At 43.8% G+C, this 26,865-nt stretch overlaps 2 protein-coding genes across 2 annotated transcripts in view; both read right to left on the minus strand.

Moving 5' to 3' along the window:
* Nucleotides 1–10,149, minus strand: part of LAMP3 (lysosomal associated membrane protein 3) — a 51,711-nt gene extending 41,562 nt beyond the window's left edge. Inside the window, exons 1-2 of the mRNA XM_030329985.1 lie at nt 10,063–10,149; nt 4,497–5,005 (exon numbers count right to left, since the gene is read on the minus strand). Coding sequence (XP_030185845.1) covers nt 4,497–4,527 — 31 coding nt within the window. The 5' untranslated portion in view covers nt 4,528–5,005; nt 10,063–10,149. The remainder of the gene's footprint in view (nt 1–4,496; nt 5,006–10,062) is intronic.
* Nucleotides 10,150–12,962: 2,813 nt separating this feature from the next.
* The window catches only part of MCF2L2 (MCF.2 cell line derived transforming sequence-like 2), a 260,479-nt gene continuing 246,576 nt past the window's right edge, over nt 12,963–26,865 (minus strand). The window contains exons 26-27 of the mRNA XM_030330026.1: nt 13,745–13,833; nt 12,963–13,346 (exon numbers count right to left, since the gene is read on the minus strand). Coding sequence (XP_030185886.1) covers nt 13,233–13,346; nt 13,745–13,833 — 203 coding nt within the window. The 3' untranslated portion in view covers nt 12,963–13,232. The remainder of the gene's footprint in view (nt 13,347–13,744; nt 13,834–26,865) is intronic.

Consider the following 26,865-nt stretch of genomic DNA (forward strand, 5'->3'; position numbering starts at 1 on the left):
CAGCTTACCTTTTGGCCTCAATGATTTCTCATGAGAAATCTATTCATCTCACTGAGGGCTGTATATGGTTTGAGATGTGGATGCAGATTCATTGTTTTGCATAGAGAAAACTGGCTGTTCCAGATCCAATTATTGAAATGATTATCCTTTCTTCACACTATTGCTTTTGTACTTTTGTTGAATATCAGTTGTCCATATATATCTGTTCCACTGTTATCATTTTATGTCAGGATCAAATTGTCTTGATTGCTGTAACTTTTTTATAAACCTTGATTTCAGGTATTGTTAGCCCTCCAACTTTGTTCTATTCAACATTGTTTTGGCTTCTCCCTTCCCATTCCCTAATTCTCTCTCTTATGCTTAAAATTAGCAAATAAAGAGTGAATCTAGACATTCCAGCTATGGACCCTAACCCAAGCAGAGACCCAGGTTTGTGCTCTCTTCCTCTCTCTACCCATGATCTCAGGTATCCCATGTGGCTCTCAGGTATCCCATGTACCTTCAGAATTTGTGAGTAATAAATCTGCAAAGTTCCTTGATGGTTTCTTGCTGAAGTGCATCCTGGAGTCATAGTAAGAACCACAAGGGCCTGTCCAACCACAATATTAGCCCCTGTAGGAAGAGATGTTTGTGGGGGCTCTCTATGAGTAATGCAGTTCAGGTGAGTGCCTCAGGCATTTCTAGGCTAAGGCCAACACAACATGGGGGGCGGGGCGGGGGTAGACAACACAATTCAGCTCATTACAATGGTCTGTCTTGTTAAATGTTCCGTGCACACTTAAGAACAATATGTGTATTCTTCTGTTGTTGTATTCAATGTTCTATAAATGTTAATTAGGTTAAATTGGTTGATATATGTTATTCAAATATTCTATATTCTTCCTGATTTTCTATTGCTTTATCAATTCTTGCAAGAGAGGAGTTGAAATATCTGACTGTAATTATGGATTTGTTTATTTCTCTTTGCAGTTCTGTTTTTGTTTTGTGTATTCTGAAGCTCTGTCACTGATGGGTAAATGTTTAGGATTGCTATATCCTCTTGATGGATTAACCACCTTATCATTTTTTAATAATCTTCTTTATTTTGGTTATATTCTTTATTCTTTTTAGGGGCGCCTGGGTGGTGCAGTCGGTTAAGCGTCCGACTTCAGCCAGGTCACGATCTCGCGGTCCGTGAGTTCGAGCCCCGCATCAGGCTCTGGGCTGATGGCTCGGAGCCTGGAGCCTGTTTCTGATTCTGTGTCTCCCTCTCTCTCTGCCCCTCCCCTGTTCATGCTCTGTCTCTCTCTGTCCCAAAAATAAATAAAAAACGTTGAAAAAAAAATTTATAAAAAAAAAATTATTTATTTTTTAAAATTTTCATCCAAATTAGTTAGCATATAGTGCAACGATGATTTCAGGGGTAGATCCCTCAATGTCCCTTACCCCCTTAGCCCATCCCCCCTCCCACAACCCCTCCAGTAACCCTCTGTTTGTTCTCCATATTTAAGAGTCTCTTATGTTTTTGTCCCCCTCCCTGTTTTGTTTTTTTTTTTTGCTTCCCTTCCCTTATGTACATCTGTTTTTCATCTTAAAGTCCTCCTATGAGTGAAGTCATATGATATTTGTCTTTCTCTAATTTCGCTTAGCATAATACGCTCTAGTTCCATCCACATAGTTGCAAATGGCAAGATTTAATTCTTTTTGATTGCCGAGTAATACTCCATTATATATGTGCCACATCTTCTTTATCCATTCATCCATCGATGGACATTTGGGCTCTTTCCATACTTCAGCTATTGTTGATAGTGCTGCTGTAAACATTCAGGTGCATGTGCCCCTTCAAAACAGCATACCTGTATCCCTTGGATAAATACCTAGTGGTGCAATTGCTGGATCGTAGTGTAGTTCTATTTTTAATTTTTTAAGGAATCTCCATACTGTTTTCCATTGTGGACGCATCAGTTTGCATTCCCACCAGCAGTGCAAAAGAGATCCTTTTTGTCCTCATCCTCACCAAAATCTGTTGTTGCCTGATTTGTTAATGTTATCCATTCTGACAGGTGTGAGGTGGTATCTCATGGTGGTTTTGATTTGTATTTCCCTGATGATGAGTGATGTGGAGCATTAAAAAAAATTTTTTTTAATGTTTATTTATTTTTGAGAGAGACAGAGACAGAATGCAAGTGGGTTAGGGGCAGAGAGCGAGGGAGACACAGAATCCAAAGCAGGCTCCAGGTTCTGAGCTGTCAGCACAGAACCTGACATGGGGCTTGAACTCATGAGCTGTGAGATCATGACCTGAGCTGAAGTCTGACGCTCAACCGACTGAGCCACCCAGGTGCCCTTAATGTGGAGCATTTTTTCATGTGTCGGTTGGCCACCCGGATGTCTTCTTTGGAGAAGTGTCTATTCATGTCTTTTGTGCATTTCTTCACTGGATTATATTTTTTTGGGTGTTGAGTTTGATAAGTTCTTTATAGATTTTGGATACTAACCCTTTATCTGATATGTCGTTTGCAAATATCTTCTCCCATTCCGTCGGTTGCCTTTTAGTTTTGCTGATTGTTTCCTTCACTGTGCGGAAGCTTTTTATTTTGATGAGGTCCCAATAGTTCATTTTTGCTTTTGTTTCCCTTTCCTCCAGAGACATGTTGACTAAGAGGTTGCTGCGGCTGCAAAGAGGTTTTTGCCTGCTTTCTCCTTGAGGATTTTGATGGCTTCCTGTGTTACATTTAGGTCTTTCATCCATTTTGAGTTTATTTTTGTGTGTGGTGTAAGAAAGTGGTCCAGATTCATTTTTCTGCATGTTGCTGTCCAGTTTTCCCAGCACCACTTGCTGAAGAGACTTGTCTTTATTCCATTGAATATTCTTTCCTGCTTTGTCAAAGATTAGTTGGCCAAACATTTGTGGGTCCATTTCTGGGTTCTCTCTTCTGTTTCATTGATCTGAGTGTCTGTTTTTGTGCTGTCTTGATGATTACAGCTTTGTAATACAGCTTGAAGTCTACCATATTCTTTATTCTGAGACTTACTTTGTTTTATATTAACACGGTCATCCTAGCTTTGTTTTTGTTTTTGTTTTTTGGATTAGTGCTAACACAGCATAACTTTTTCCATTGTTTTACTTTTAATCTATTTGTGTCTTTATACCACTAACAGAAAAACTGAGGCATATTAAAATTTTTGCTTATTTGAGGGGCACCTTGGTGGCTCAGTTGGTTAAGCATCTGACTTCAGGTCGGTCATGATCTCATGGTTTGTGAGTTCGAGCCCCTCGTTGGGCTCTGTGCTGACAGCTCGGAACCTGGATCCTGCTTCAGATTCTGTGTCTCCCTCTCTCTCTGCTCCTCCTTTGCTCATGCTCTGTCTCTCAAAAATAAATAAATGTTAAAAATTTAAAAAAAATTTATTTGAGCAAAAATCAATTCAAATAGGGCAGTGACAAACCAGAAGTGATTAGGAGTGCTCACTGTCAGGAACTAGTGGAAAGATGTCTATAGAGAAGAGGTGGAAGCAAAGCAAGGAAATTATTTGATTGGCTATAGCCTAATTGGTTGCATTATTTGAGAAAATTGAGTTGGCTGTTTGTGATTGGTTGTGCTTAGGTTTCAATTTCCTAATCTTGAGGCATTATAGGCATAGGTTTTGGTTTGCTTGCCTACGCTACTAAGACATTAAAGCCACCTTAGTCTAATGGACTCCTTGTTTAATTAATCTAACAATACTTAGTGTGTTTTTTTAAGCAGGCCACAAGGGTGGTGTTTTTGTTTGTTTGTTTTTTAAATACCCATTTGACAATCACTCTTTTTTTTTTTTTAAAAAGTACTTATTTATTTGAGAGACAGAGAGAGAGTGAGTGAGGGAGAGGGGCAGAGGGAGAGAGAGAGACAGAGAGAGAGAGAGAGGGAACGAATCTCAAGCAGGCTCCATGCTTAGCATGGAGCCTGATGTAAGGTGTGATCCCAAGACCCTGGGGTCAATAACCTGGGCTGAAATCAAGAGTTAGACACTCAACCCACTGAGCAACCCAGATGCCTGATGATCACTCCTCTTTAATTGAGGTATTAAGACCATATGATTATTGATATGGTCAGGTTTATATCTACCATCTTGGCCATTGTTTTCTATTTTTCTTGTCTGTTCTTGGTTTCATTTCTCTTCTTTCTCTACCAACTCTTGCATTAGTTGCATATTTTAAATTCCATTTTATTTCATTTGTTGGATTATTTTTTAAAACTCTGCATGTTATTTTAGTGTTTGCTTTAGAGTTTACAGTATATATCTTTAAGGTATCACAACGGATCTTCAAATGATTCTATAACACTTCACCTATAATATAGAAAACTTACAACAGTATACTTCAACTTCTTCCCTCTTGGCCTCAGTTCTATTGTTGCCATACATTTTAATTCTGCATTTATTATAAGCTCCACAACATAGTTATTTTTTATTTAAACCATCAATCATCATTTAAGGAGAAATAAATAATAGGGGGAAAAAGCTTTTGTACTTACTCATGTGCTTATGATTTCTTGTAGTCTTCATTCCTCTGTGTAGATCCTTGGTCTGCTGTTGCTATAGTTACTTCCAATTCCTCAAGTGTTACCTGTATTTAGGGTATAGACGTGTCCACTCCACCCTCAGTTTAGGTCTTCCCTGGTATATGTCAGAAAGCCTCTCTCAGCATGCACCTTGGGCTCTTCCTGCAGTATCCCACTGTTGCTTGTTAGCCAATGTTTGTCAGTCGGCCTGGTGGTGAGGGCTGGAGAGTGAGTGCTCTGTTCTGATTCTCAGTCATGCGGGCACTATGCCCCCAGGTCTTGGAGTGGGAGGCTGTGTGTGATCTTCAGATTTCTCTCCTCCCCCTATGAGCAGTTCTGGACCTGGCACATATTCCTGCCTCTCCCTCAGAATCAGAGATTTGGTTTTTATTCTGTTGTCTTTCCTCAGTTCCAGTTGGATTTATCAGCCTTCTAAGGCTGTGTTTATTGCCCTTCCTTCAGCACTTGGTTCTGCTTTTGTTCTGTAGGAAAGATAAAGAAATAGGTTCTGAGCATAGTTGCATGCCTTTTCTACAGCAACTGATATTCCCCTCTCCTGGTCTGTGATGGGAGGGTTGCTTTCTTAGGACTTTTGCTAATCATTTTTGTGAGTGCCCAGTGGGGTTATTGGAAGAAGTTTGCAAGTGGATGCAAATTTCCATGGTATCTGCGGCCCCCAGGGTTTTCGTTTTCTCTTGCAAGCCCATGTTAGGCCATTAACTAAATTCTCCCTGCTAGTGTATAGCAGTGCCTGCTTCAGGTAAGCAAGTGCTTGAGCCCCATCTCTCTTTGTGGGTGCCTTTTCTTAGATTTCAGGTCATGTGGTTGCCCTATGAACTGAGCTCTTTCATGGGTCCAACAAAAGTGAATCTGCATATTTTCCAGACTTTTTGATCTTGTAAGTATGAGGATGGTGTTCTTTATAGTTTCCTACATCTCAAGCAGAAAACATTATTTTTAAAAACTGCATAGAGTTTGCTCGTATGCCAGTATGATACTTTATTAACCAGCTTTTTATTATGTAATACATTTGTTATCTCTTTTTGCTTTGCAAACTACCCCCCAAAACTTAGCACTTGAAAACAACATCTATTGTCTCATGGTCCTCTGGTAATGAATTCAAGGGCAGCTTAGCTGAATTCTTCTGGCTCTGGGTCTCTCATGAAGTTTTAGTTAAGACATGGAGCTGCAGTTATCTAAAGGCATGACTAGGGCTGGAGGGTCTAATTCCAAGGTGGCTCATGACTGTTGGCAGGAGGCTTCAGTTCCTGCTACGTGGGTCTCTCCATACAGCTGCCTCACTGTCCTCTCAGTGTGGTAGCTCGCTTCTTCCACAGTGAGTAATCCAAGAGAGAGAATGAGGAAGAAGCCAAAATGCTTTTTATCACCCAGTGTGAAAAATCAATTACCACCACTTCCACCACATTCTATTTATCAGGGTCATTAGTACAGCCCACACTCAAAGGGAGGGTAATTGGACTCTGCTCTTTGAAGACAGGAGTATCAATTTGGGGATAAGTTTTAACACTATCACAGACACTTAGGGTGTTCTCTATCTCTCACTGCTTGTTTTCCTGTTAAAAGTAGTGTTACAATGAACACCTGTACAACTTGTTCATTTGTATGAATATATCATTAAAATGAATTCCTAGAAGTGGAATTGCTAGATCAAGTCATATACATATTTTAAAATGTTGAAAGCTATTAAAAATTATCTTTTAAAAAGCTAGTACTAATTTACACTCTTACCAACAGTCTGAGAGTGCTCATTTTTTTGTATCTTCTCCAATACTGAGTATTATCAGAGTTTTAAATGCTTGACAGTCTGGTAACGAGAAATGAATATCATCGTTTTGCTTCTTTTCATGTATTTGTTGGATTTTGAATTTCTTTTTTTTTAAGTTTATTTATTTATTTTGGTGGGGGGGAGAAGCAGAGAGAGGGAGACAGAGAATTCCAGGCAGGCTCTGGCTGTCAGCACAGATGTGGGGCTCAAACCAACAATCTAGGAGATCATGACCTGAGTCCAAATAAAGAGTAGGATGCTTAATCGATTGAGCCTCCCAGGTGCCCCTTGACTTTCTTTTTCTGTGTATATTTGTGTCCTTTGTCCATTTTTTCTATTATTGTTGCTGATTTGTAAAAGCTCTTTATATATCATGGAAAATTAGTTTTATGCCCATGTTTTGAAAATGTATTTGTTTTGAATCTTTAATTGTTCTTTTTTTCTATATTTGTTTTTGCCTCTTATGTAGTCTGAATTGTCAAGATTTTCTTTTGTAGCTTCTGGTTTTTGTTTTTGCCTAGAAAAGCTTTACTCTATTCAAAATCATTTTTAAACGTTTTGACTTGCATGATTTCTTTAAGTCACATAATTGAACAATATGAATAGTTTTAAGGGCTTATCCTCCCTCCCCCACCCCGCCCCCAAACTGCTATACAGTGGTCCCAGCACCACTTTCACACACAATTCATCTTCTTTGTTCAGAACTAATTTGAAATGCCTTTTTTCATGCTTTAAATTCTGAGATGTATCTCGGTCCATTTCAAGATTCTCTACTCTGTTCCTCTAATGTTTGTTTATTCCCATAGTATGTGTTCTCTGGTAAATTAAAATACTATGATATAAACCTATAATTTTGCTACTTTAATAGCCATTTTTGAAAGTTTACCCATACATAAAGAATGCTACCAAATTAAAGATGCAATTGACAAATATTTTATGGAGAATTGGTGCTGTGTTTTCTGTTTTCTCTGATAGTAAACCTGGAACACTAGAGACACTTGAAACATGTCGACTGAGTAAGCAAAAGCTAGTGTGGTAATAGAATCCTAGCCTAGGGGTTAGAGGACACGGATTCTAGTCCCTGCTTTACTTCAGGCTGGCTAGGTGACAGTGACACAAAGTTGTCAAAGCTGTAGTTGGGGGACACGTGGGTGGCTCAATCAGTTCAGCGTCTGACTCGATCTCAGCTTAGGTCATGGTCTCATAGTTTGTGAGTTCCAGCCCCATGCCAGGCTATGCACTGTCAGTGTGGAGCCTGCTTGGGATGCTTTCTCTCCCTTTTTCTCTGTCCCTGTCCTGTGCTCATGCTTTCTCTCAAAATAAATAAATAAACATTAAAAAAAAAAAAAAAAGCTGTGGTTGGGCAACAGCTTCCCAGCTAGGTTCCCAAGGAAAAATCAGAAGGGAGGAACCTGGGACACCAAATGACTGTGTAGAGCAGAGCACACATCACCCATACTGTTTCGTGAGACATAAATATTAAGTTATGTTCCACAAAGAGAAGGATTCCATGGTCAGCTAAGTTTGGGAAATCATGCAGTGTTTTTTTGTTTTCTGCTTTTAAGTAGGCTCCATGGCCAACGTAGGGCTTGAACTCATGAAGCTGAGATCAGGAGTCACATGCTCTACCAAATGAGCCAGCAAGGCACCCTGAGAAGTCATGAGTTTAACAGAAACGTACAGATTTCCTTCATGAAAGAGTTCTCAGTTCCTTTAATTCACTAACTCGTATCAACCAAATGAGAAATCGAATATGTAGTATTCTAAAAATAGGTTAGAGAAATTTTTTTTCAGGGCACCTGAATGGCTTGGCCAGTTGGGTGGCCGACTCTTGATCTCAGCTCAGGTCTCGATCTCAGGATCATGAGTTCAGGCCCTGCGTTAGGCTCTGTGCTGGACATGAAACCTACATAAAAAAAATTTTTTTTTTGATTGTGAGATTAACTCATTGAACCCTTACACTCTTCCGCCTACTTTGCAAAATATGCTCTGGGAAATGCTGGTTTAAAGGATCTCGAACTTGTCTAATTATTTGATAAGGCACAGCTGGTGTTTAGTGCAGACTCGGACTCCAGCCAGGTTTCACAGACTCAGACTGCTTTAAGTGAACTGTTTCAGCCAGGGCACTTTCCTCCAGGGCTATAGCATTCCCACCCCTCAGCAACAAGTTGAAATGCATCCCTCTCGTGGGCAACAGGCAACACTATAAAGCTATAAATGAATTGAATAACTAGTGGAACGTGGCTGCAAGATTTTATCTGATGGTTTTGAATTCTTTTCCGTTGACTCAAATAGATGACATAAGTGTCACTCATAAAAGAGCCACTTTTTTTCTTGTTTTTCTCAGAGGACACCGATAAGCAGAGCAGCTGTGTGGGGCTTAGGCAAAGAAGCCAGAGTGGAAAGTCGCAGCTGGCTACCATGGAACACCTGGGGGCAGCATCAGCAATGATGTCCGGAACTGAAATGGCTCCTCTGTCGCCCACCTGTGATGCAGGATTTGTGGAGAGGCTCCTCATGTGAGGCCTGGGAGGTCTGGGCATTTTGAGCTCTGCCAGCACCAGCGAGGGTGGCTGATTTTGTAGATACAGAAAACGATCAGGCCCAAAGGATTGGGAGAACTTTGGGCTGTCTCTGCAGTGGGCTCGTCAACGGTCAAAGTGTTTAAGAGGATCCAGGTGATGCGTTTTCTGACTATTCTAATAGTCAGAATCCAGAAGATTCTTCCGTCCAGCCCCAGTACTTACATGTTCTCACGGAGAAACGGATATGGTGATGGGTAAGACAACCGGAGAGAGCGAAGCAGAGAAGTATGCTGAGAAACATATTCAAGACTGACTGAATGTGTTCTATAAAAAGTGTGAAAATACGCCATCATAGATCGCGAAGGACTATACTTTCTTTTGACCTGGTAGACATGTCCAGTGCTGTTAATGCAGCAAAGGGCTCTGTGTGCTTAAAAGCTCTCTATTATTCACAAGCTTGGGCTGGATCTGAAGCAGTTCCCCATTTGGGGAAGGCATCCCCACAAACTTTCAAGGGGTGCTGAATGCAGTTACAGGCTACGATTGGTTCGACAAGAGCTCAGTTCCCACGGTGCTGGTCTGCAGAACTCCCCTAAGAGACCCCGCGGGGGCTCTGCTCTGCTCTGCCTCCTCTGCAGGTGGAGTCACCTGCGCTTCACAGCTGGCTGGTCTCAACCCTCCTCCCTCCCCACGGATGTTTAAGAAGCAGGAATCAAACGATAGAAGAGGGAGGCACTCACCTCCAAGAGTGAGTGGGAAGGAGTGAATGGACCAAGGATAAAGCCAGGAATGAGATGAAGAATTCCAGGAATGACAAGTCAGAGGATCTTGTAAGCTGTGGTTGGAACCCTGAGATCAGGAAGAGCACTGACTCCTGATGTCGCTCCCTACTCTCTTGCAGACTGGCTGTGAGGACCAAATGAGGTCCTACCTGTCAAGCACCAGGGACTTTCTGAACCCTGTGGCCCAGTGGCCTCTGTCAATGCATTCTCTCTGCCATGCATCCCTCCTCCGTGCCTCCGTGCCTATGCATGACCAGGATATCCTTCTCCTTCTCCACTTGGAGAAAACGCTTGCTCCAGGAGACCAGCTCAGATGTCAGCCCATCCCTGACTACATCAGGAAGTCAGTGGCAGGGTTCCGTGCCCCATAGTCTTTGTCACACTGTGTTGTGATGATCTGTTTCCACATCTGTCTCCCTCAACTGCACTGAGAGTTTCTCACTCACCTTCACACCTCCGTGGTCTCTTCTGATGCCAACACCTTCTTGAGGACAGGGGTGCTCAGGAAATAGGTGTTGAGTAGAATGAACAAACAAACAAATAAATGTTCTTATAGCCAAAATGGAACAATGTAGGTTGGAAAATAATGCAAGTAGAAGGAAATAAGATTTCCTATAGGTTTGGGAAGAACTTTATTTTAGTGTGCAAATAATGAATATTGTAGTCTACAAATTTGAAACACATTCCATCAAGAAAGATACTTTGTCATTAGGAAAGGGGCACAAGAGAGTAGCTCCACAACATAACTTTCTGAAAACTTTCAAAGAACACTCTGCTGGACAATTGTGAAGAGCCTTTCCCTGATAGTCTGTCCCTTAGTCTCTGCCCTTTTTTGGCCATAAAAGTCCAAGGGCTTCTTTATGAACACAGTGAGACACTTATTTTTGTTTTCTTGAATTCTAGAACTATTTTCTTAAGTCACATGGGAGACAGTCCTCAGGTGTTTAAGAAAAAAGTTCCCACTCCATTTTGGAAACAAATCAGGGGACCAAAAACTTAGCTAGATCCCATGTCCAGTGAAAAGTTGAAGTCAAATCACCACAACAATTCCCAAACTAACTAAATTCAAAACTAATACTCTAAAAGTAAACAACTCCAGAGCTCAGTGGGTTGCTTATTTGCCATATTTCTCAGCTTTCAGCCATCCTTCTAGTCTCTGCTTTGTGGCCCCAGGGCCACTCACCTCCTTTGCCAGCTTGCTCCCTGTCAGCTTTGGCCAATAGGGCAGACTGATGGGAGGACCAAGGAGGGGAGAGCGACCCCGTGTGCTGACTTCCTGCCAGCTTCCCCCTGGCAACTGCTCTTCACGCTGAGAGCAACAGCTGGTTCCAGTAGCTGCCCTTTGCCATTTTCCCAGCACTTCCACAAGCAGCCTCATCACCCGGCCTTCAGAGACTCCAGCACCAGCTGGCAGCACCCTCTATGGAGAGTTCTGCATCCAGCTCTTGGACCAAATTCCGACTCGTGGGACACCTGTCCCATGGGGCAGCACCTCCCCCTCAGACTGTGGGCCACCTCCATCCAACCTCTTCCCTTTGCTCCTTCAGCCAGTGGGCTGGTAGCTGCTCCTTATGGCTAACATCTCCATGATCTCACATTACCACGTTTTCTCCTGTTAAAATCTCCAATAACTGGGTAACAATTCCTTATACTAAATTCTCTCTGCTAAAATAACTGCTGTTGTGTCTTTCTCTTGTTTGGATCCCCTAGACTAATTCTAATAGTAAATAATTCTGAAAATAAATCTGAAAATAAAATAAGTAAAAATACAAAATAGAAAAAATTTTTTAAATGGCAAAGATGTAACTAAAAAGAAATGGAGAATAAGTTACCGAAAATAAATCAAAACTAAATATGTCCAAATCTCTGAAAATAAAAAATTCAGGAAATATAATGCTCAAAAATGCAACAGCTGAAAATAAAATAATTTAAAACCAAATAACTAACATAAATAAATGGATGTAAAAATAAACAACCCCAAATCTAAACTGAAAAAAATAAGTGTGACTATAAGTAACTCTAAAACTAACAAGGGAAAAACCTCTAAAATAACTAAAGACACTTTGTCTGGAAATAAATAATTTTAAACAATTCTAAAACTTTCAGTGAATTATTAGCAGTCAACAAAAAACTAAAAATAATTTGAAAATTCCAATAACTAAAAAAAAGAATAACTATAAAAGTAAATAACTCAAATACTAATAATTGTAAAGATAATTAAAAATAATTCTAGAGCTAATTTGGAAATGTATAACTTAAAATAACTGCATATAAGAAACTGAAAATGAATAACTCAAAAACTAACCCTGAAAACAAAATAATTATAAACAGGTAACTTTAAATCTATAAAATTAAATAACTAGAAAACTATAAATAAAAGTAAAATTAGACGAAAAACAATAAAAATGAAAAAAAAAACTGAAACTAATTTAAAAACTAATCTAAAAACGAACTACCTCCGACGTTAACATTTGTAACCAACCCTCTCTGAAAGGATACAATCCCGTTACAAAGTAACACAAACACCACAGGAACATTCTTTTGGGGATTTAGGGAGAAGAGCACAGGGCTGCCTCTGTAGTTTCTGCTCTTCCAAGGTTCGCAAAGGAGATTGTCAACGAATCTCCCCACTCCCATCCCAGGAAAAATCTGACAATGTCTGCAGGCATTTTTGATTGTCATAATTTGGGTGAGTGGATGGGAGAGAGGTTTTACTGGCATCTGTGGGTAGAGGCCAGGGATGCTGCCAAACACTTGACAAGGCAGCCCCCCCTCCCCCCCACCCCGCCCAAAGAATTATCCAGCCCCCAAAGTCTAAATGCCAACGTTGAGAAACCCTGGGCAGGACCCCGCAGGACTGGGCTCCGCTAACCTCTGCAGGAGCGGTAGAGCAGCTCGGGGGGGTCGCGGGCGTTTGCACGAAATCCCGGCGCTCGAGTAGGCCGGTGTGGAACAGCCCCGAAGTTCGCGGACGTCTTCAGCTAGTCCCGGCTCCCGCGCAGGCGCGTGTGAAGCAGCCCCGAGGTTCGCGGGTGTCTGCACCGAGTCCCGGCGCTCGCGCAGGCGCGTGTGGGGCAGCCCCGAGGTTCGCGGGCGTCTGAGCCGAGTCCCCAGGGCTAACGCTGACGCGTGTGGAGCAGCTCCCAGGTTCTCAGCGGCCCTCGCCGGGAGGGTGGCCTCCGCGGGCAGGCCGTGGGCCCTTCCTCAGGCTTCTGGAAGGCGGTCCTATCTCACCCCACCCCCAACCCCCAGCGACAGATCCGCAGGGTCCGAGGCGGCCCCTTGGCTGCTTTCCCGCTGAAGGGTGGGCCGGGCCCTCGGCGTCCGCAGCAGGCCGGGCCCGGAATGGAGGCGGCGTGGGGCGGCCCGGCCGAGCGGGGGAGCCGCGGTGTTCTAGAACCGGTGTCAGTTCTCGGGGGAAGGGGTGCGCAGGCATCCTTCCCTCGCCCGCTCTGCTTTCGCCCGGAAACTAGTCGCGTCCCCCGCAGGGCCGAGCAAGGCAGCGGGCACCGCAGCGCTCTCCTTAGTTGTGTTTGTTGGCCTAAAATTCCAAGAAGAAAGTCAGAGGAGCAACGGCTAACAGATTCGCTTACTGTTTGTTCTTTCTCTTTCACACTCAAACGTCCTCATCGCCGCTTTCCTTTTTCCCCTGGACGCTTTCTCCCGTTTCCAGGACAGATTTGGAGGAACACGTTTCATAACTGTCGTCCAACTGGAAGAGTCCGGACAGCTGGAAGGGAGGGGACAGTGGTGAACCCTCAGAGTTAGCAGGGCCGAGGAGTGCCCAAGCCCAACCAGGCGCGACCTGTGATTCCCGCCGGCGCCGGCGGGTTGGGGCCCACCCTAGTTCTCCCAAGGGGTCACCGGGGTCCCGGCAGGAGCCCCACATTTATGATCAGAAGCCAGAGCAATGCGAAGGAGATGGGGATGAGGGACATGCCAGGCCGGGAGGGTCTGAGACACTTTGCAGAGCCAGTGACCTCAGCTTCCTGGGTTAGGCCTGGTCCTTATGGGTATGCATCACGAAAAGGGGAGGGACATGGAAGGGGGAAAGAAAGAGGAGGCAGGAGAAGCTGATGAACTCGAATTGAGGGAGAAAATGAAGGAGATAAGAAGGAAATAAATTACACTCAGAGCACTGTTCTCCTTTTCCATATCTTCTGCACCTTCCGGACGGTCAAAGGTTTCGGTGTAGGTAAACTCCTTGCTGGAGCAGCCTTGGGGAAAGAAAGGGAAGAATTTGACCTGCTGTGCAGGAGAGGGCCTGGGAGGATTGGTTCTGCTGCCAGTGGCCAGATGTCCTAGGAGGCAGTGCCTGTCCCCAAGAACCTCTTCTCCCCATCTCTAACTCCTGCTCTCCCAGGACCTGGACGGCTTCACCTGGGTGGGAGGTGGAGGTCTGTCCTTTTAAGGTTCTCTTTTCCAGCTCAAATTTGTAACCATGACCCCGAGAAGATCTGTCTACGTGGTGTTCATAGCCCTACTCCTGGTCCTCCAAGAAAACGGTCAGTCTTTTTGTGCTTGACAACCTTCCTGTCCTCCACCTTTCTTCCCTCTCTTCTTTTCCCCCTTTCTCGCCCCTGATTCCTATTTCTTTGGTAGCCTCTGTCACTGCTCTCCCCATGGGAAATCAGAGGAGTGAGTACATCCTGCCTCTCTCTTCCAATGAGCTGATAAACCGATTAGTCACCACTGTGCACCTGCCATGAGCCTGGGGCTGTTAAGACACTGAGGGGAACAGCAATCTCCACCAAACACTGAACCCTACTCTGTGCCTGCTGGGATGCCAGTTTGTCAAAAGTTAAGCTTCACATGGCCCTCTAAGGGCCTTAGCTCCATTTTACAGATGAGAAACTGGGATGAGAGAGAAATAATCACTTGGCCATGTTCCCTCGGCTGCAAGCACTGCAGCTGGGTTGTACAAGTCTTGTCTTTACCTCTCACTGAGCTTCAACAGAATAATCAATCTTGCAGGAATCTGAGTGCAGGACCAAGTCTCTGGTGACAACTCAAGGGCAGGGGTTAGGGTATGGCCTTGAAGGGTGTGGACAGGGCATGGGAGGTGAGGGCATTCTGGACACAGGAAATGAGAAGAGGGAGCGGAAGGAGTCTACAGTTGGAGTTAGTGGCACAATTCTGTCAGCAAGCAGGAAGTGTGCAAGTGGGAGCTCCCTGACCTGCTGCCCAGAGGACCCCCAAGCTGCATTCTGGGGCCCAGGGTTCTCCCCAGGGCAGAAGTGGGGGGACCATGCCAGCCAAACTGGGAGCAGCCAGGCAGCCCTTTCCTGGAGGCTTCCAGGAACCCTGCCTGGTGCCGGAGGGTTTTGAGAGGCAGCTGGACACAGTGCTCTCAGATTGCAGCAAACTTGCTTTAATTTCCAGTCCCCAGAAGTGGTGGGGTGAGGGGTAGAGGGCAGAGGAGAAACTGGCTCCCACCGCCCTCCTCCAGATGTGACTCAGGGACATCTGCAGTAACGCCCAGAGACTCCTCTTTAGGGTGGTCATTCAACACGATCCCCTGATGCCCAGAGCAGGCAGTGAGGACAAGGAATGGCAGTCTTGCTGAAAGGCTGTAAGGGAGGAATGGAGAAGACTTGCCCTTGACCACCTACCATGGGAACAGAAGGGTTGAGTCTCCAGGGGCTGTGGCCTCAGTGTCCCAGACAAAGCCGGGCCGGCAGGGCTGGGGTGGGGTGAAGGGTAGTGGCCAGGGACCCCAGAGCCACCCACTGGGAGGCCAGGGGTGAGGCCGGGCTCTGAGGTCTCTGGCAGCCATGGAGCACTCAGGGCCTGGGGCTGGCAGGGCTGGGGGACAATGTGGGAACTGGCAGACCTGACAACCAGTTCCAGCCACTCCACAGTAAGTGGCACCTGGGGTAAAGTGATGACCAGGCACTGGTGGCTGCTTTCCTCTCCCTCCTGGGGGCCCTGCCGCAGGGGGCCGGGGTCTTCAGCCTGGCGCAGGGCTGGCACAGAGGACCTCTCACACACTTGGCCACACATTGACTGCATTATTTCAGGGTCGTCTGGGCCATTTCCTGCCTCCAGGAAGGATCTGTCTGAGCCTGGAAAGAGAATCGACCCTCCCAGCGCTGACAATATCCAGATACCCCCTCCTTGCTGGGGACTGTCAGCACACACGGTACCCCAGGTGAGGGGGGAGGACACCCTCAGTTTAGTCCAGAGTTTTCCATACTCCTTAGACATGCCAACATCGCATCCACACAGACTACATTTCTAAAAGGAAAACTGTTTGTGGCACAATATTACCCTTACAGGTATGATGTCCTCATCTGATCTATTCTATGCTCTTATTCTATTCTACTTTATTCTATTGTGTTCTATTCTATCCCATTCTATTCTGGGACACAGAGGAGGAGAGGGGCTGTGGAGGTGGTGGGGTCACCCGCAATTCCCTCACAAGACCCTTCGAGGGAGAGTTTCTTCTGACACAGCCCGCAGCTGCTCTGGGTGAGCCCTCACTCGTCTCCCCCTTGGGCCCTGGGGCCCGTGGCAGCAGTGACTATACCCTATTCACCCAGCATCCCCCGCGGCTCCTGGAAGGAGCTCAGAATTCTCAGGACCCACAAGCCTTGGAGAACGTCCTTCGGTCAAAGCTGGAAATGTGGGGGCCGAAAGTGCAGCTCACAGGATGAGTTTTGCTATGTCTTTGTCATTTGCATATTTAATCCCTTCCTCCTGGATCCACTGGCCATGGGCTCCTAGGGGTCTTAGGTACTATAGCGGTGACAGCACTATGGAGACCCCAGAATCTTGGGCTCAGGGTCTGGCAGGTCATATGAGTGAATAAAGGAAAGACCCTCTGCCCAGTGGTAGGAGCAGGGGCTTTGGAGTCAGTGAGACCGGAGTGCAGTTCTGACTTTGCCACTCACTCACTAGCTGTGTGATCTGGGGTAAGTCACTTAACCTCTCTGAGCATCTTTTCTTGTCTGTAAAAATGGGGATAATAATATCTATCACAGCTTTGATATAAGGATTAGCAAAAAGGTTTATAAAGTAAAATGTCTGGTACATCTTAGGAATTTAATAAATAACACCTGTTATGATTACTGTTAATAGTGATTACAATAATACCAAAGAGAAGGTCTCAGAACAGTTCTTGGTACTCCAAGTATGCTATCACTACTCATGTTTGGGGGAGATTTGTTTGCTATTGTCTTCACCCTCATAAATATCTGGGGGAAGAAACAAATTATAGAGGTAATAAATGGCTTTAAAAGGAAACACAGAGTACACACACACACACACACACACACACATGAAAACCCAAAGCAAACACACAGGCCCTTGAAAAATACTCAATTTGATATCAGCAAAATTTTAAGTGACAGTTGCATTCTTGAAAAATGAGCAGAATGGCTCTGGTACCAGTCAAGTTCTAGTTATGTGTTGAGAAGACACTTTGAGTCTCTGTGGTTCTCCTGGTCCACGTACCAGAATAAGCATAAAGAGTGTTGGCAGAGAGAGAGAGATACGAAGAATGGGGAAGGTGGGCTGTAAAAATTCATGCTAGTAAGGACTGGTGTGTATTCTGTTTTCCTTCAGTGGATGATCTTTCTAGCATACATCACATATCCTAACTGGTTTTGGGAATTTAGTTTTAGCACTTAGTGTTTAGACTTCTGATCTTTTATTTTGGTTTAAAAATGGAATGAAATTTATGTATGTATGTATGTATTGGGGGGGAGGGGCAGAGGCAGAGGCGAGAGGGACAATCCTAAGCAGGCTCCATGGGCAGCGTGGAGCCCAGCATGAAGCCTAATGCAGGGCTCGAACCCACCAATGTGAGATGATGTACAAACTGAAATCAAGCTGGATGCTTAACCAACTGAGCCACCGAGGCACACCCTAAAAATTGAATGAAATTTATTAACAAGTGAATCTATTGGTGAGTTGAAATTATCCTCTTCAATATACATGTTTTTGGTAAATTACAAATTTGGAAGATAAAATCATGCCTTTCCCCTTTCTGTCCACTGGATGGCACCATGGGACCATTGTAGATCCCACTAGTTCAGAGGCAGCTCTTACCCATTGATTTCAAATGGGCAAACTATTTTTATTTTGTTTCAAACTAGATTTTTCCCTATCCCTTACAATTATGCAAAAACTTTTTAAGGGCCATCTCTATCATGTGAACTAAAGTACATCATTTTTACCTGGGGGCACAAAGAAGTAAAGTAATTCATCCAAAGACACAGAGCTGTGTTTGAGCTGTGAGCCCTTAACCATTGTGCTGTGCTGCTAAGCTCCTTCTCTGCCTTCTGGGAGTTAACCCATGGGGTCACTTTATGCCTAAACCATCCCAGTTGCTCTCCACAGCTCACAACAGAAGAGATCTCCAGGTTGTTTCCACAGGTACTAGGCTGGATTAGGATCTTTCTGCTTGGTGGCCCAGAGTGTAAATTATGTAAACATTGAAGTTGGTCTGTATCTGAAGTGCCCATTTCCTTTGCAAATCTGCCTTTGGCCAAGAGGAAGGAAATCACTGCTATGCATTCAATTAATTACTTTCAGGCTGCACACATTCTCAAAGCACCTTTGTTTTGTTTTGTTTTGTTTTGTTTTGTTTTAAAAGTGTGTTTTCTGTTGTCAGAATCCTTGCCAACTTCTAGGGCAGTCTGAGCTTGTTGTCTTGGGACTTTCAGAGCTGCTAGGAGCTGGGGTCAAAGACACTTCAGAACAAGGAAACCACCCCCAGCTCAGCAATCAGCTGCCATCAGATGTTCTGGGTTGGAACAGGCCCACAGGTGGGTGGTAGGAGGAGCTGATGTGTCTAGTTGGGTTTTGTCAAGGCTTATCCATTACACCAAAAATTTAATAGGAATTTTTCAAGAAGACTGAAATATAAAGACCCCTAATCTGTGTAGTATGGCTCCAATTTTTTTTAAATATGCATTCCTATAGACAAAAAGTTTAGAGTAAAATATTTACAGTGGTTATTTTCAGTTATGTGTGATTTGCATTTTGTACTTTTCTGCATTACATTCTAAATTTTGTTTAATATACATATGTATTATTTTTATAATCAGAAAATGAAACTTGTAATACTTACCTTTAAGAAGTGTTTATTTTTGAGAGAGAGAGTGAGCATGAGTGGGGGAGGGGTGCCAAAGAGAGGGGGACAGAGGACCTGAAGCAGGCTTTGCACTGACAGCAGTGAGCCTGATGCTGGGTTCAAACTTGTGAACTGTGAGATCATGACCCGAGCCAAAGTCAGATGCTCAACCAACTCTCTCTCTCTCTCTCTCTCTCTCTCTCAAAATAAGTATTTTTTAAAAATTAAAAAAATGATTGGTCAGTTATCTGAAATAACCCACAATCTCACCAGAGAAGACTGCTATACCTTATTTTATCATAAGAGTACATGAAAAATTTTAAATAATAATATAATCAATTATCTAGGCCTAAAAGGAAATTCCCCCAAATCAGCAAACAACCCTTATGTACTACACTAAATGGCTCACAGGTATTAAAGCAGTCTCCCCTCCACCCCGAGACCCTGAGGGAACCAGACCCTGAGGGTTCCCAAGGGAACCAGGCTCACAGTTAGGTCTGCACAGGGGCCTATGGCTAAGGGCTAGCAGACAGACTTTACCTCTGTTACCTTTGTGGCACAATGGTTATTCTCATTTTACATATCTTTCAATGTCCAGGACTCAGAAAATCAGGGATAAAATAGAATTCAGAATTCAAAAATTTCCGTGTGATTCTGGCTAGTAAAATACTGTTGGAGCTTAGCTCCTTTATGTTAGCCAATAGCACCAGAAAAAGCAGACTCCTCTATTTTGTGACTGTCTCACCTTGAAATTGCTTAGGTTCTAAGAGGTTCCCACCTCCCTGCCTTGCCCTGTCCAGGCCTTACCACTACTAGCATGAGGAGTCCTAGCATTCCACCCCTCAGGCTTGCACTGGAGGAAACAATTGGCCCTAATCATCATTAGGAGATCAGGCTGTCTAACAGGCAGAGAGGAATGTGTCTGGTGCTTAGGTGATCCACTGGGACATCCTCCAATACTTCCACACCCAGCTGTAACTCTAAGTGAGTGAGTAAAAGAACAATAGTCAGACAAGAGTCTGGGACACCCACTGTGCATGCAACCAGCAGAAGAGGAGAAGGAAGGGGTATGTAGAATGAGTGGGAAGGAGAGGATGACAAAAGTACAACCTAAGGACCAATTGCAGCAGTAGGTGGCGCACATTAAAGTTAAGTAGGACTCTTACTATGTCCCCTGGTGGAGATTCCCTGCCTTGGGAATAGGCCTTGAGACTCACTGAGACTAAAGTTGCAGAGATGAGGACAAATACCTTGTGCAAGTCACTAGAGCATGATAATGATAAGGGCACAACTCATTTGACCTCCTGGCTCCCAGATTTCATATATTCTGCCTATTGAGGCACAGTGCCATAAAATGGCCATTGGTTTAAGGTGCATACTGCATCCTGAAGATTAGCACCCTGACCCTGCAGTGTCATGCTTAAACAAACCGTTGCTCATCCTTGCCTTCAAGAGGCTATTCCATGGCTCTATCTGGCTGGCAGCTTCTAAATGGGGTAGGACCAGGGCACCTGGGTGGCGCAGTTGGTTAAGCATACGACTTCAGCCAGGTCACGACCTCGCGGTCCGTGAGTTCGAGCCCTGCGTCAGGCTCTGGGCTGATGGCTCAGAGCCTGAAGCCTGTTTCCGATTCTGTGTCTCCCTCTCTCTCTGCCCCTCCCCCGTTCATGCTCTGTCTCTCTCTGTCCCCAAAATAAATAAACGTTGAAAAAAAATTAAAAAAAATAAAAAAATAAAAATAAATGGGGTAGGACCAGTAGGTCGGTCCTGTGATCATATGCCCACAGCTGAGTCTCTCCATTCTAAGCAAAGTTATGGAATAACTTTATAGTATATATAGTTGGATAATATCCATCTGGGAGCTCAGCGTCAATCTGTGCTGGCCGGCTGGACAGTCGACAGTGGCAGGAGCTACATCAGTCTTGATGACAAGGAGCCCATGCTGCTGGGCCCATGCATAGCTTCTGACTCTGCTGCAAAGGCTTCTCTCTACTTATGAGCCCACCTTGCAGGTGCTGGGCGGCTGATACCTGCTGGCCAAGTCATCCAGGCGGTGTAATTGTCTGGCACCTTTTCTGCAACTGATATTCTCTAGTAGGTATGAAAATGATACAAAGATCCTCACATTTTGAGCTTAAGTCTATGGGTCTTGTGCCTCTTCCCCAGTCAGGTCATGTTATAATTAGATGCTAATCATTAACCTGGAAGGAAGGTGGGGATGCATCCTGAGAAGGAAGGGTAAGCATCGCCTTGTATGTCTCATCTGCAACTTCTACATAATCTTGGGGGTAAGAAGGGTCTGATTCCCAACGGGGGGGGGGGGGTGGGACACTTACACCAGCCCAGGGGGACAAGGGGCATATACCTAGATATCCTCATCACAAGTTTTAGAGTCCCACATTTTCCCTACCAGGACCTGACTTGCTTGCTCATCTACTAGCACTAGGAGCCCAAAATGATTAGGTAGCAGATTGCCTGGGCTGAGAATTCATCCTTCTCCCACACACAGCCATGCTGTAGAAGATGAGGGCCTGAACGCTGGCAAGGAGGTTCATTCTCATATTGGGCTTTAAACTGGTGGTTAATCTGATCCTGTCACTCTCTTCACTCTCTTCAGTGCATCAGTGGTGCTTAGCAATAGCCTCCCACTTCTATGCTCCTGATACTTAATATTTCCCCCAAACTTCCCAAATACTAGAGACATCGCACCAACTGGTACATCCCTGTCCACCTATATCTGACCCCAGGTGTCACCGCAGGTGAAGATCTTAGCCACTGAACTGCTACCACAAACCAGGGACCAGGGCTTTCAACAGTCCACCCACCAACAGAGATGGAGTCCTCTGCCATCAGGCTGGCAAGTGACCTATTAATGCCAGAATCCCATCCTTCCTTTCTAGGACCTCTGCTGGTAGTGTCTTAGGTTTCTCAGAAGCGGATTGCACAAGAGAGTTGTGGAGAAAGGGATTCCAGAGGAAACCTGTAAGAGCACTGAGGGCAGAAGCCAGGGCAGGGAAGACGCCAGGCACAGATGTGGGCTCAGCTCAAGTCTAGCATCAGCCTGATCTCCTAGGAACCCCTGGAGCATAGATGGTGCTACATGTGTCTCCTTTGAGGCAGAAGGGCTGGTTTTTGTACCTTGAATCAGTTAGTCATTGGCTGGCTATAAACTGCCCCTGTGGGAGGCCATAACCTCTCAGGCATTTCCTGGCTAGACAGCTCTGGTCAGCTGAGGGCTGGACAGTGGGTACACACACCTGGTAAAAAGGATGTGGGCAAGGTGTCAACAGCCTCTATTACATTACTGTGTGTGATTTTTTTAATTAAAAAATGAATAGACTTTAGAGCAGTTTTAGGTTTACAGAAAAATTGAGCAGAAAATAGAGTTCCCATATAACCTCTCTACACTCACTCTCTACATAGTATCTCCTATTATTAACATGTTACATTAGTGTGGAACATTTGTTACAATTAGTGAACCTATACTGATACATTATTATTAACTAAAGTCCACAGGTTACATCAGGGTTTACTCTTTGTGTTGGATAGTTCTGTGGGTTTTGACAAAAGCGCAATGTCATGTGTCTGCCATTATAATATACAGAGTAGTTTCACTGGCCCTAAAATTTTGTGCTCAACCTGTTCATCCCCTCTTCCCCAAATCCCTGGTAACCACTGATCTTTTTACTGTCTCTATATAGTTTTGTTTTCTCCAGAGTGTCAAATAGTTGGAATCATACAATATGTATCTTCAAACTGGATTCTTTCACTTAGCAATATGCACTTAAATTTCCTCATGTCTTTTTGTGGCTTGATAGCTCTTTTTTTTTTTTTAATTTTTTAAACGTTGATTTATTTTTGAGACAGAGAGAGACAGAACATGAACGGGGGAGGGTCAGAGAGAGGGAGACACAGAATCTGAAACAGGCTCCAGGCTCTGAGCTGTCAGCACAGAGCCTGACTCAGGGCTCGAACTCACGGACCGTGAGATCATGACCTGAGCCGAAGTCGGCTGCTTAACTGACTGAGCCACCCAGGCGCCCCAGCTCATTTCTTTTTATTTCTGAATAATTTCCCATTGTATGGATATATCACAGTTTGCAACTCATTTGGGTAAATACCACAGAATATGATTGTTGGTCTGTATGGTAAAACTATTTTTAGCTTTTGTAAGAAACTCTCAAACTACCATTTTGCATTGTCACCAGCAGAGAATGAGAGTTCCTGGTGCTTTGTACCATCACCAGCATTTGGTATTTTCAGTGTACTATATACTACTTTTCACACTGTAACTCTTGAGTTTTGCTTTTTGGTTTCTGGGTTTGTTTTGTTATGTTTTGCTTTGAGGTGTCAGCCAGTCTTCTGAAGAGCTGACTGGTTTTTGTGAAACTAACTTGTGAAAAAGTTGTCAAAGTTCACAGGACATAATGGTTATTCCCTTGTTATCTCCCTGACTCCTGAAGCCAGCCTGCTTTCCTAGCATTGAACTGTGAGCATGCACACACACACACACACACACACACACACAAACAGCCTACAACCAAGTCTAGACGAAGGCGCACTTAACTAAATGTTATCCATTCTTCTGCTTATCTCATACCTTTGAGTCTGATCACTTGGAATTAGCAGAATAGACAGAAGAAAAAACAGAAAGGCACCGGGACAATCCACATCCTTATGTTTTAGGTGAGGGAGTTATAACTTATCAAGTAGTCATATCTATAAATTTATAGATTATGCCACTGTTGACGATTGTATACCAACGTCTTCAAGCAAAGAGTCTTTTAACAGTCTCTTTAAGAGAATATTGGCACATGGGGTGCCTGGGTGGCTCAGTTCATTGGGCGTCTGACTCAGGCTCAGGTCATGATCTCGTGGTCCATGAGTTCAAGCCCCACATCAGGCTGTGTGTTGACATCTCAGAGTCTGGAGCCTGCTTCAGATTCTGTATCTCCCTCTCTCTCTGCCCCTCCCCCACTCATGCTTTGTCTCTCTATTTCTCTGAAAAATAAACATTAAAAAAAGAGAGAGAGAGAATCTTGGGACATTAAAAAGGGAGTTAAATGCTTCAAGAAACAAAACATACTTCAGGACTAGATAAGGCTGGATAAGGTCAATTTTCTAATAGTCCTTGATAATCTGAAGAGTCACCTGTTAAATAACCTAGAATGGAATTCTCAACACACATTTTACTCATCTGTAGGGCCCCAGCTGAAAGGACAGTCCATTACCAGGGGTTTTCCTTCATTTTAGCTTTTCAAAATGGAAAAGAAAGTCATGATGTAACTTGATCAGAGACAGTATTGGGGGATAAAGCTAATTATTTAGATGAAAATCTGATTTTATCTTATCCTTAAAAAAATTTTTTTAATGTTTATTTTTCAGAGAGAGAGAACATGCATGAGCAGGGGAGGGGCAGAGAGAGAGGGAGACAGAGATCCAAGCAGGCTCTGCACCATCAGCACAGAGCCCAATGTGGGGCTCAGATCCACATACTGTGAGATCATGACCTAAGCTGAAGTCAGACACTTAAGCGACTGAGTCACCCAGGCGTCCCTGATTTTATCTTTTTTAAAAAAGTTTTTCACAAGCCATTATAAAATCTCCATGGAAAACAAAACATAAAAATTTCATACCTCCCAGAGATTTTACTATATTCTATAGAGAGATAGGTCTTATTGTGAAAAGCAAATTTAGGCACTATATTCTATAAACTCTCACCAGCCAAGATTTTTCTCAAGCCTAACTTTTCCTGGTCTGTACTAAGAAGAAAGCAAGGTCATTTTGTATTTTCCAAATATAAAATTTTATTTTTTAAAAGATTTTTTTAAAAAAGTTTATTTATTTATTTTTTTTGAGAGAGAGAGAGAGAGAGAGAGAGAGAGAGAGTAGGGGAGGGGCAGAGAGAGAGAGAAAGAGAGGGAAACAGAATCCCAAGCAGGCTCTGCACTGTCAGCACAGAGTCTAATGTGGGGCTCAAACTCACAGAACTGTGAGATCATGACTTGAGCCGAAATCAAGACTGAGCCACCCAGGCACCCCCCCCAAATATAAAATATTATAACTCACATATATACCCTAATTGAGAATCACTGCTTTATTAAAGGCATTGCCACCAATATTTGTTGACCAAGACTGCACATCCAATTACTTATTATGTGACCATCTTCCTGTTAATTTGCCATTTCATGCTCATTAGCATCCAAGAGTCTAGAAGTCTGACCAATAAGCATAACATTAATTAGCTTTGCCCCTGAGTTGGGGTGTGGGGTCTGTGTATATTTCTTCAATGACTTTTGTACTTTGTAGGTACTCAGTAAATGTATTTTGTGCTAAAATTCCTTCCAGATGCCTTTTCTAAATAAACTGTAGGCCTAAATACATACTTCATGTCCCATGAAATTAATTACATAATAGTCCCAAACTGGAGTCTCAAATACTAAATCAAGACTTGAATTATGGGCAGTGGTAACAGCATAAAGTAGAAGGTCTATTGGAAAAGGTTATCTTCAATTTAAACAGGCAAGGACAGAAAAGATGGCAACAAACACAGCACATTCAGAGCCCTGTAAACCATAATCTATTATGTCATTAGAATATAAAATGCTTCCATACTTGTTCTTTTTGATCCCATACCCAATTTTAGCCACCAGAAAACCGACACACAAAGAAATCAGGGCTGAAGCCTTGTGGGGAAGCACCTGGATCAAGTGTTCCTAACCTTTCCCTGGAAAAGCTCTGAGAGGAGGTGAAATCCATAAATCCTGGACACAGCAAGAAATAAAGTTGCCATGACCCAGTGTCTTTATTCCCAAGCAGAGACATACTGGCAATCTCTTATCCCTACAATCATTTCCTTAAAAGGGCAGCTTTTCCAAAGTGGGAGTCACATTAGATGTGAAACATTTGCCCTTCTTGTTAATTCTGGCCTAATTAGAGCCACACAAATGAATAGCAGAAAACCAATTTTATATCTTTCTTCTCACTCACATAATTAAGGAAGGGGCTGAGAATCAGGCAATGTCTTCCTCAGCTTCTAAAGAGCTGGTATCCCCCATTACTCCCCCACTATCCCACTGGGTCCTACCTTTAATCCCATCTGTGCTGGGGACTGGGTCTTCCTAACTGCTGGTAGCTGTTTCCATATTTTCAATCCAGGGAACAAATCCCATTCCATTGCCTTTTCTTTAGAGAAATATACACGAATGTTGAACCATTGGAAAGAATGGCACATGCATTCCTCCCTATGCCTGTTGGAGTGGTGCTGGCTCACTCGGGTTCTCCTAAAGTTTCAAGGACCTGCTTCATCCTCCTCCTTCACCATAGTCTAGGACCTGCCTTGGCTCTGGGCATGACAGTCAACAAGGGAATGTTCAGTGGACACCATTTGCTGGATTATATAATTAACTTCAAACTGGCTGCAAGTCTTTTTTTTTTTTAAGATTTTATTTTTAAGTAATCTCTACACCCAACATGGGGCTCAAACTTATGACCCCTAGGTCAGGAGTTGCATGCTCTATCAACTGAGCCAGCCAGGTGCCCCTGGCTACAAGTCTTAAAGTGGGAGAGGTGAGGAGGAGGAATCCCCTTTCATCCTCGTAAAAGCTGTTTCATGGGCTTGCTATAGCTCCCTCCTCCTCTCTTCCCTGTCCTGAAATGCCAACTATTATAGTAATTCTTTTGGGTTAGATTAGCTCAACACTTGCTAGGCTCTGGAGGTCTGAGATGCATGAGATGTGTCCTGAGCTAAACCTCATCACCCCTGACTCTGCTTGCAGAGTGGTTTGCCAGCCTGATGTGATTATTCAATGAGTTCTTTTATTTGTTTATTTGCTAAACATTTACTGAGCACCTATGAGTGCTAGGCCTTTATATAATATGAGGCCTAAGGGAAGTTAAAACTAATAAGACAACCTTCATTCTCTAGAGGAATTCGTGGTCTAATGGGAAGAAAAAGTTAAACACACCATAAAATTATAATAGAGCCTATTAGATGCTGTAGTAGAGTACTTGCTCTGTCTAGCACAGTCCTCACCCCCTCTCACCTCTATCATCTTTTTGACTGAGGGCCTGGGTGCCTCCATTAGGATCAAGCCAAAGGAGCCTAGGAAAACTAAGCAGGCACTGTACCTGAACTGGATTACAGGTTCATTCAACAATCACTTATTAG

This window comes from Lynx canadensis, chromosome C2, assembly GCF_007474595.2.
Source record: "Lynx canadensis isolate LIC74 chromosome C2, mLynCan4.pri.v2, whole genome shotgun sequence".
In the NCBI taxonomy this organism is placed as follows: Eukaryota; Metazoa; Chordata; class Mammalia; order Carnivora; family Felidae; genus Lynx; species Lynx canadensis.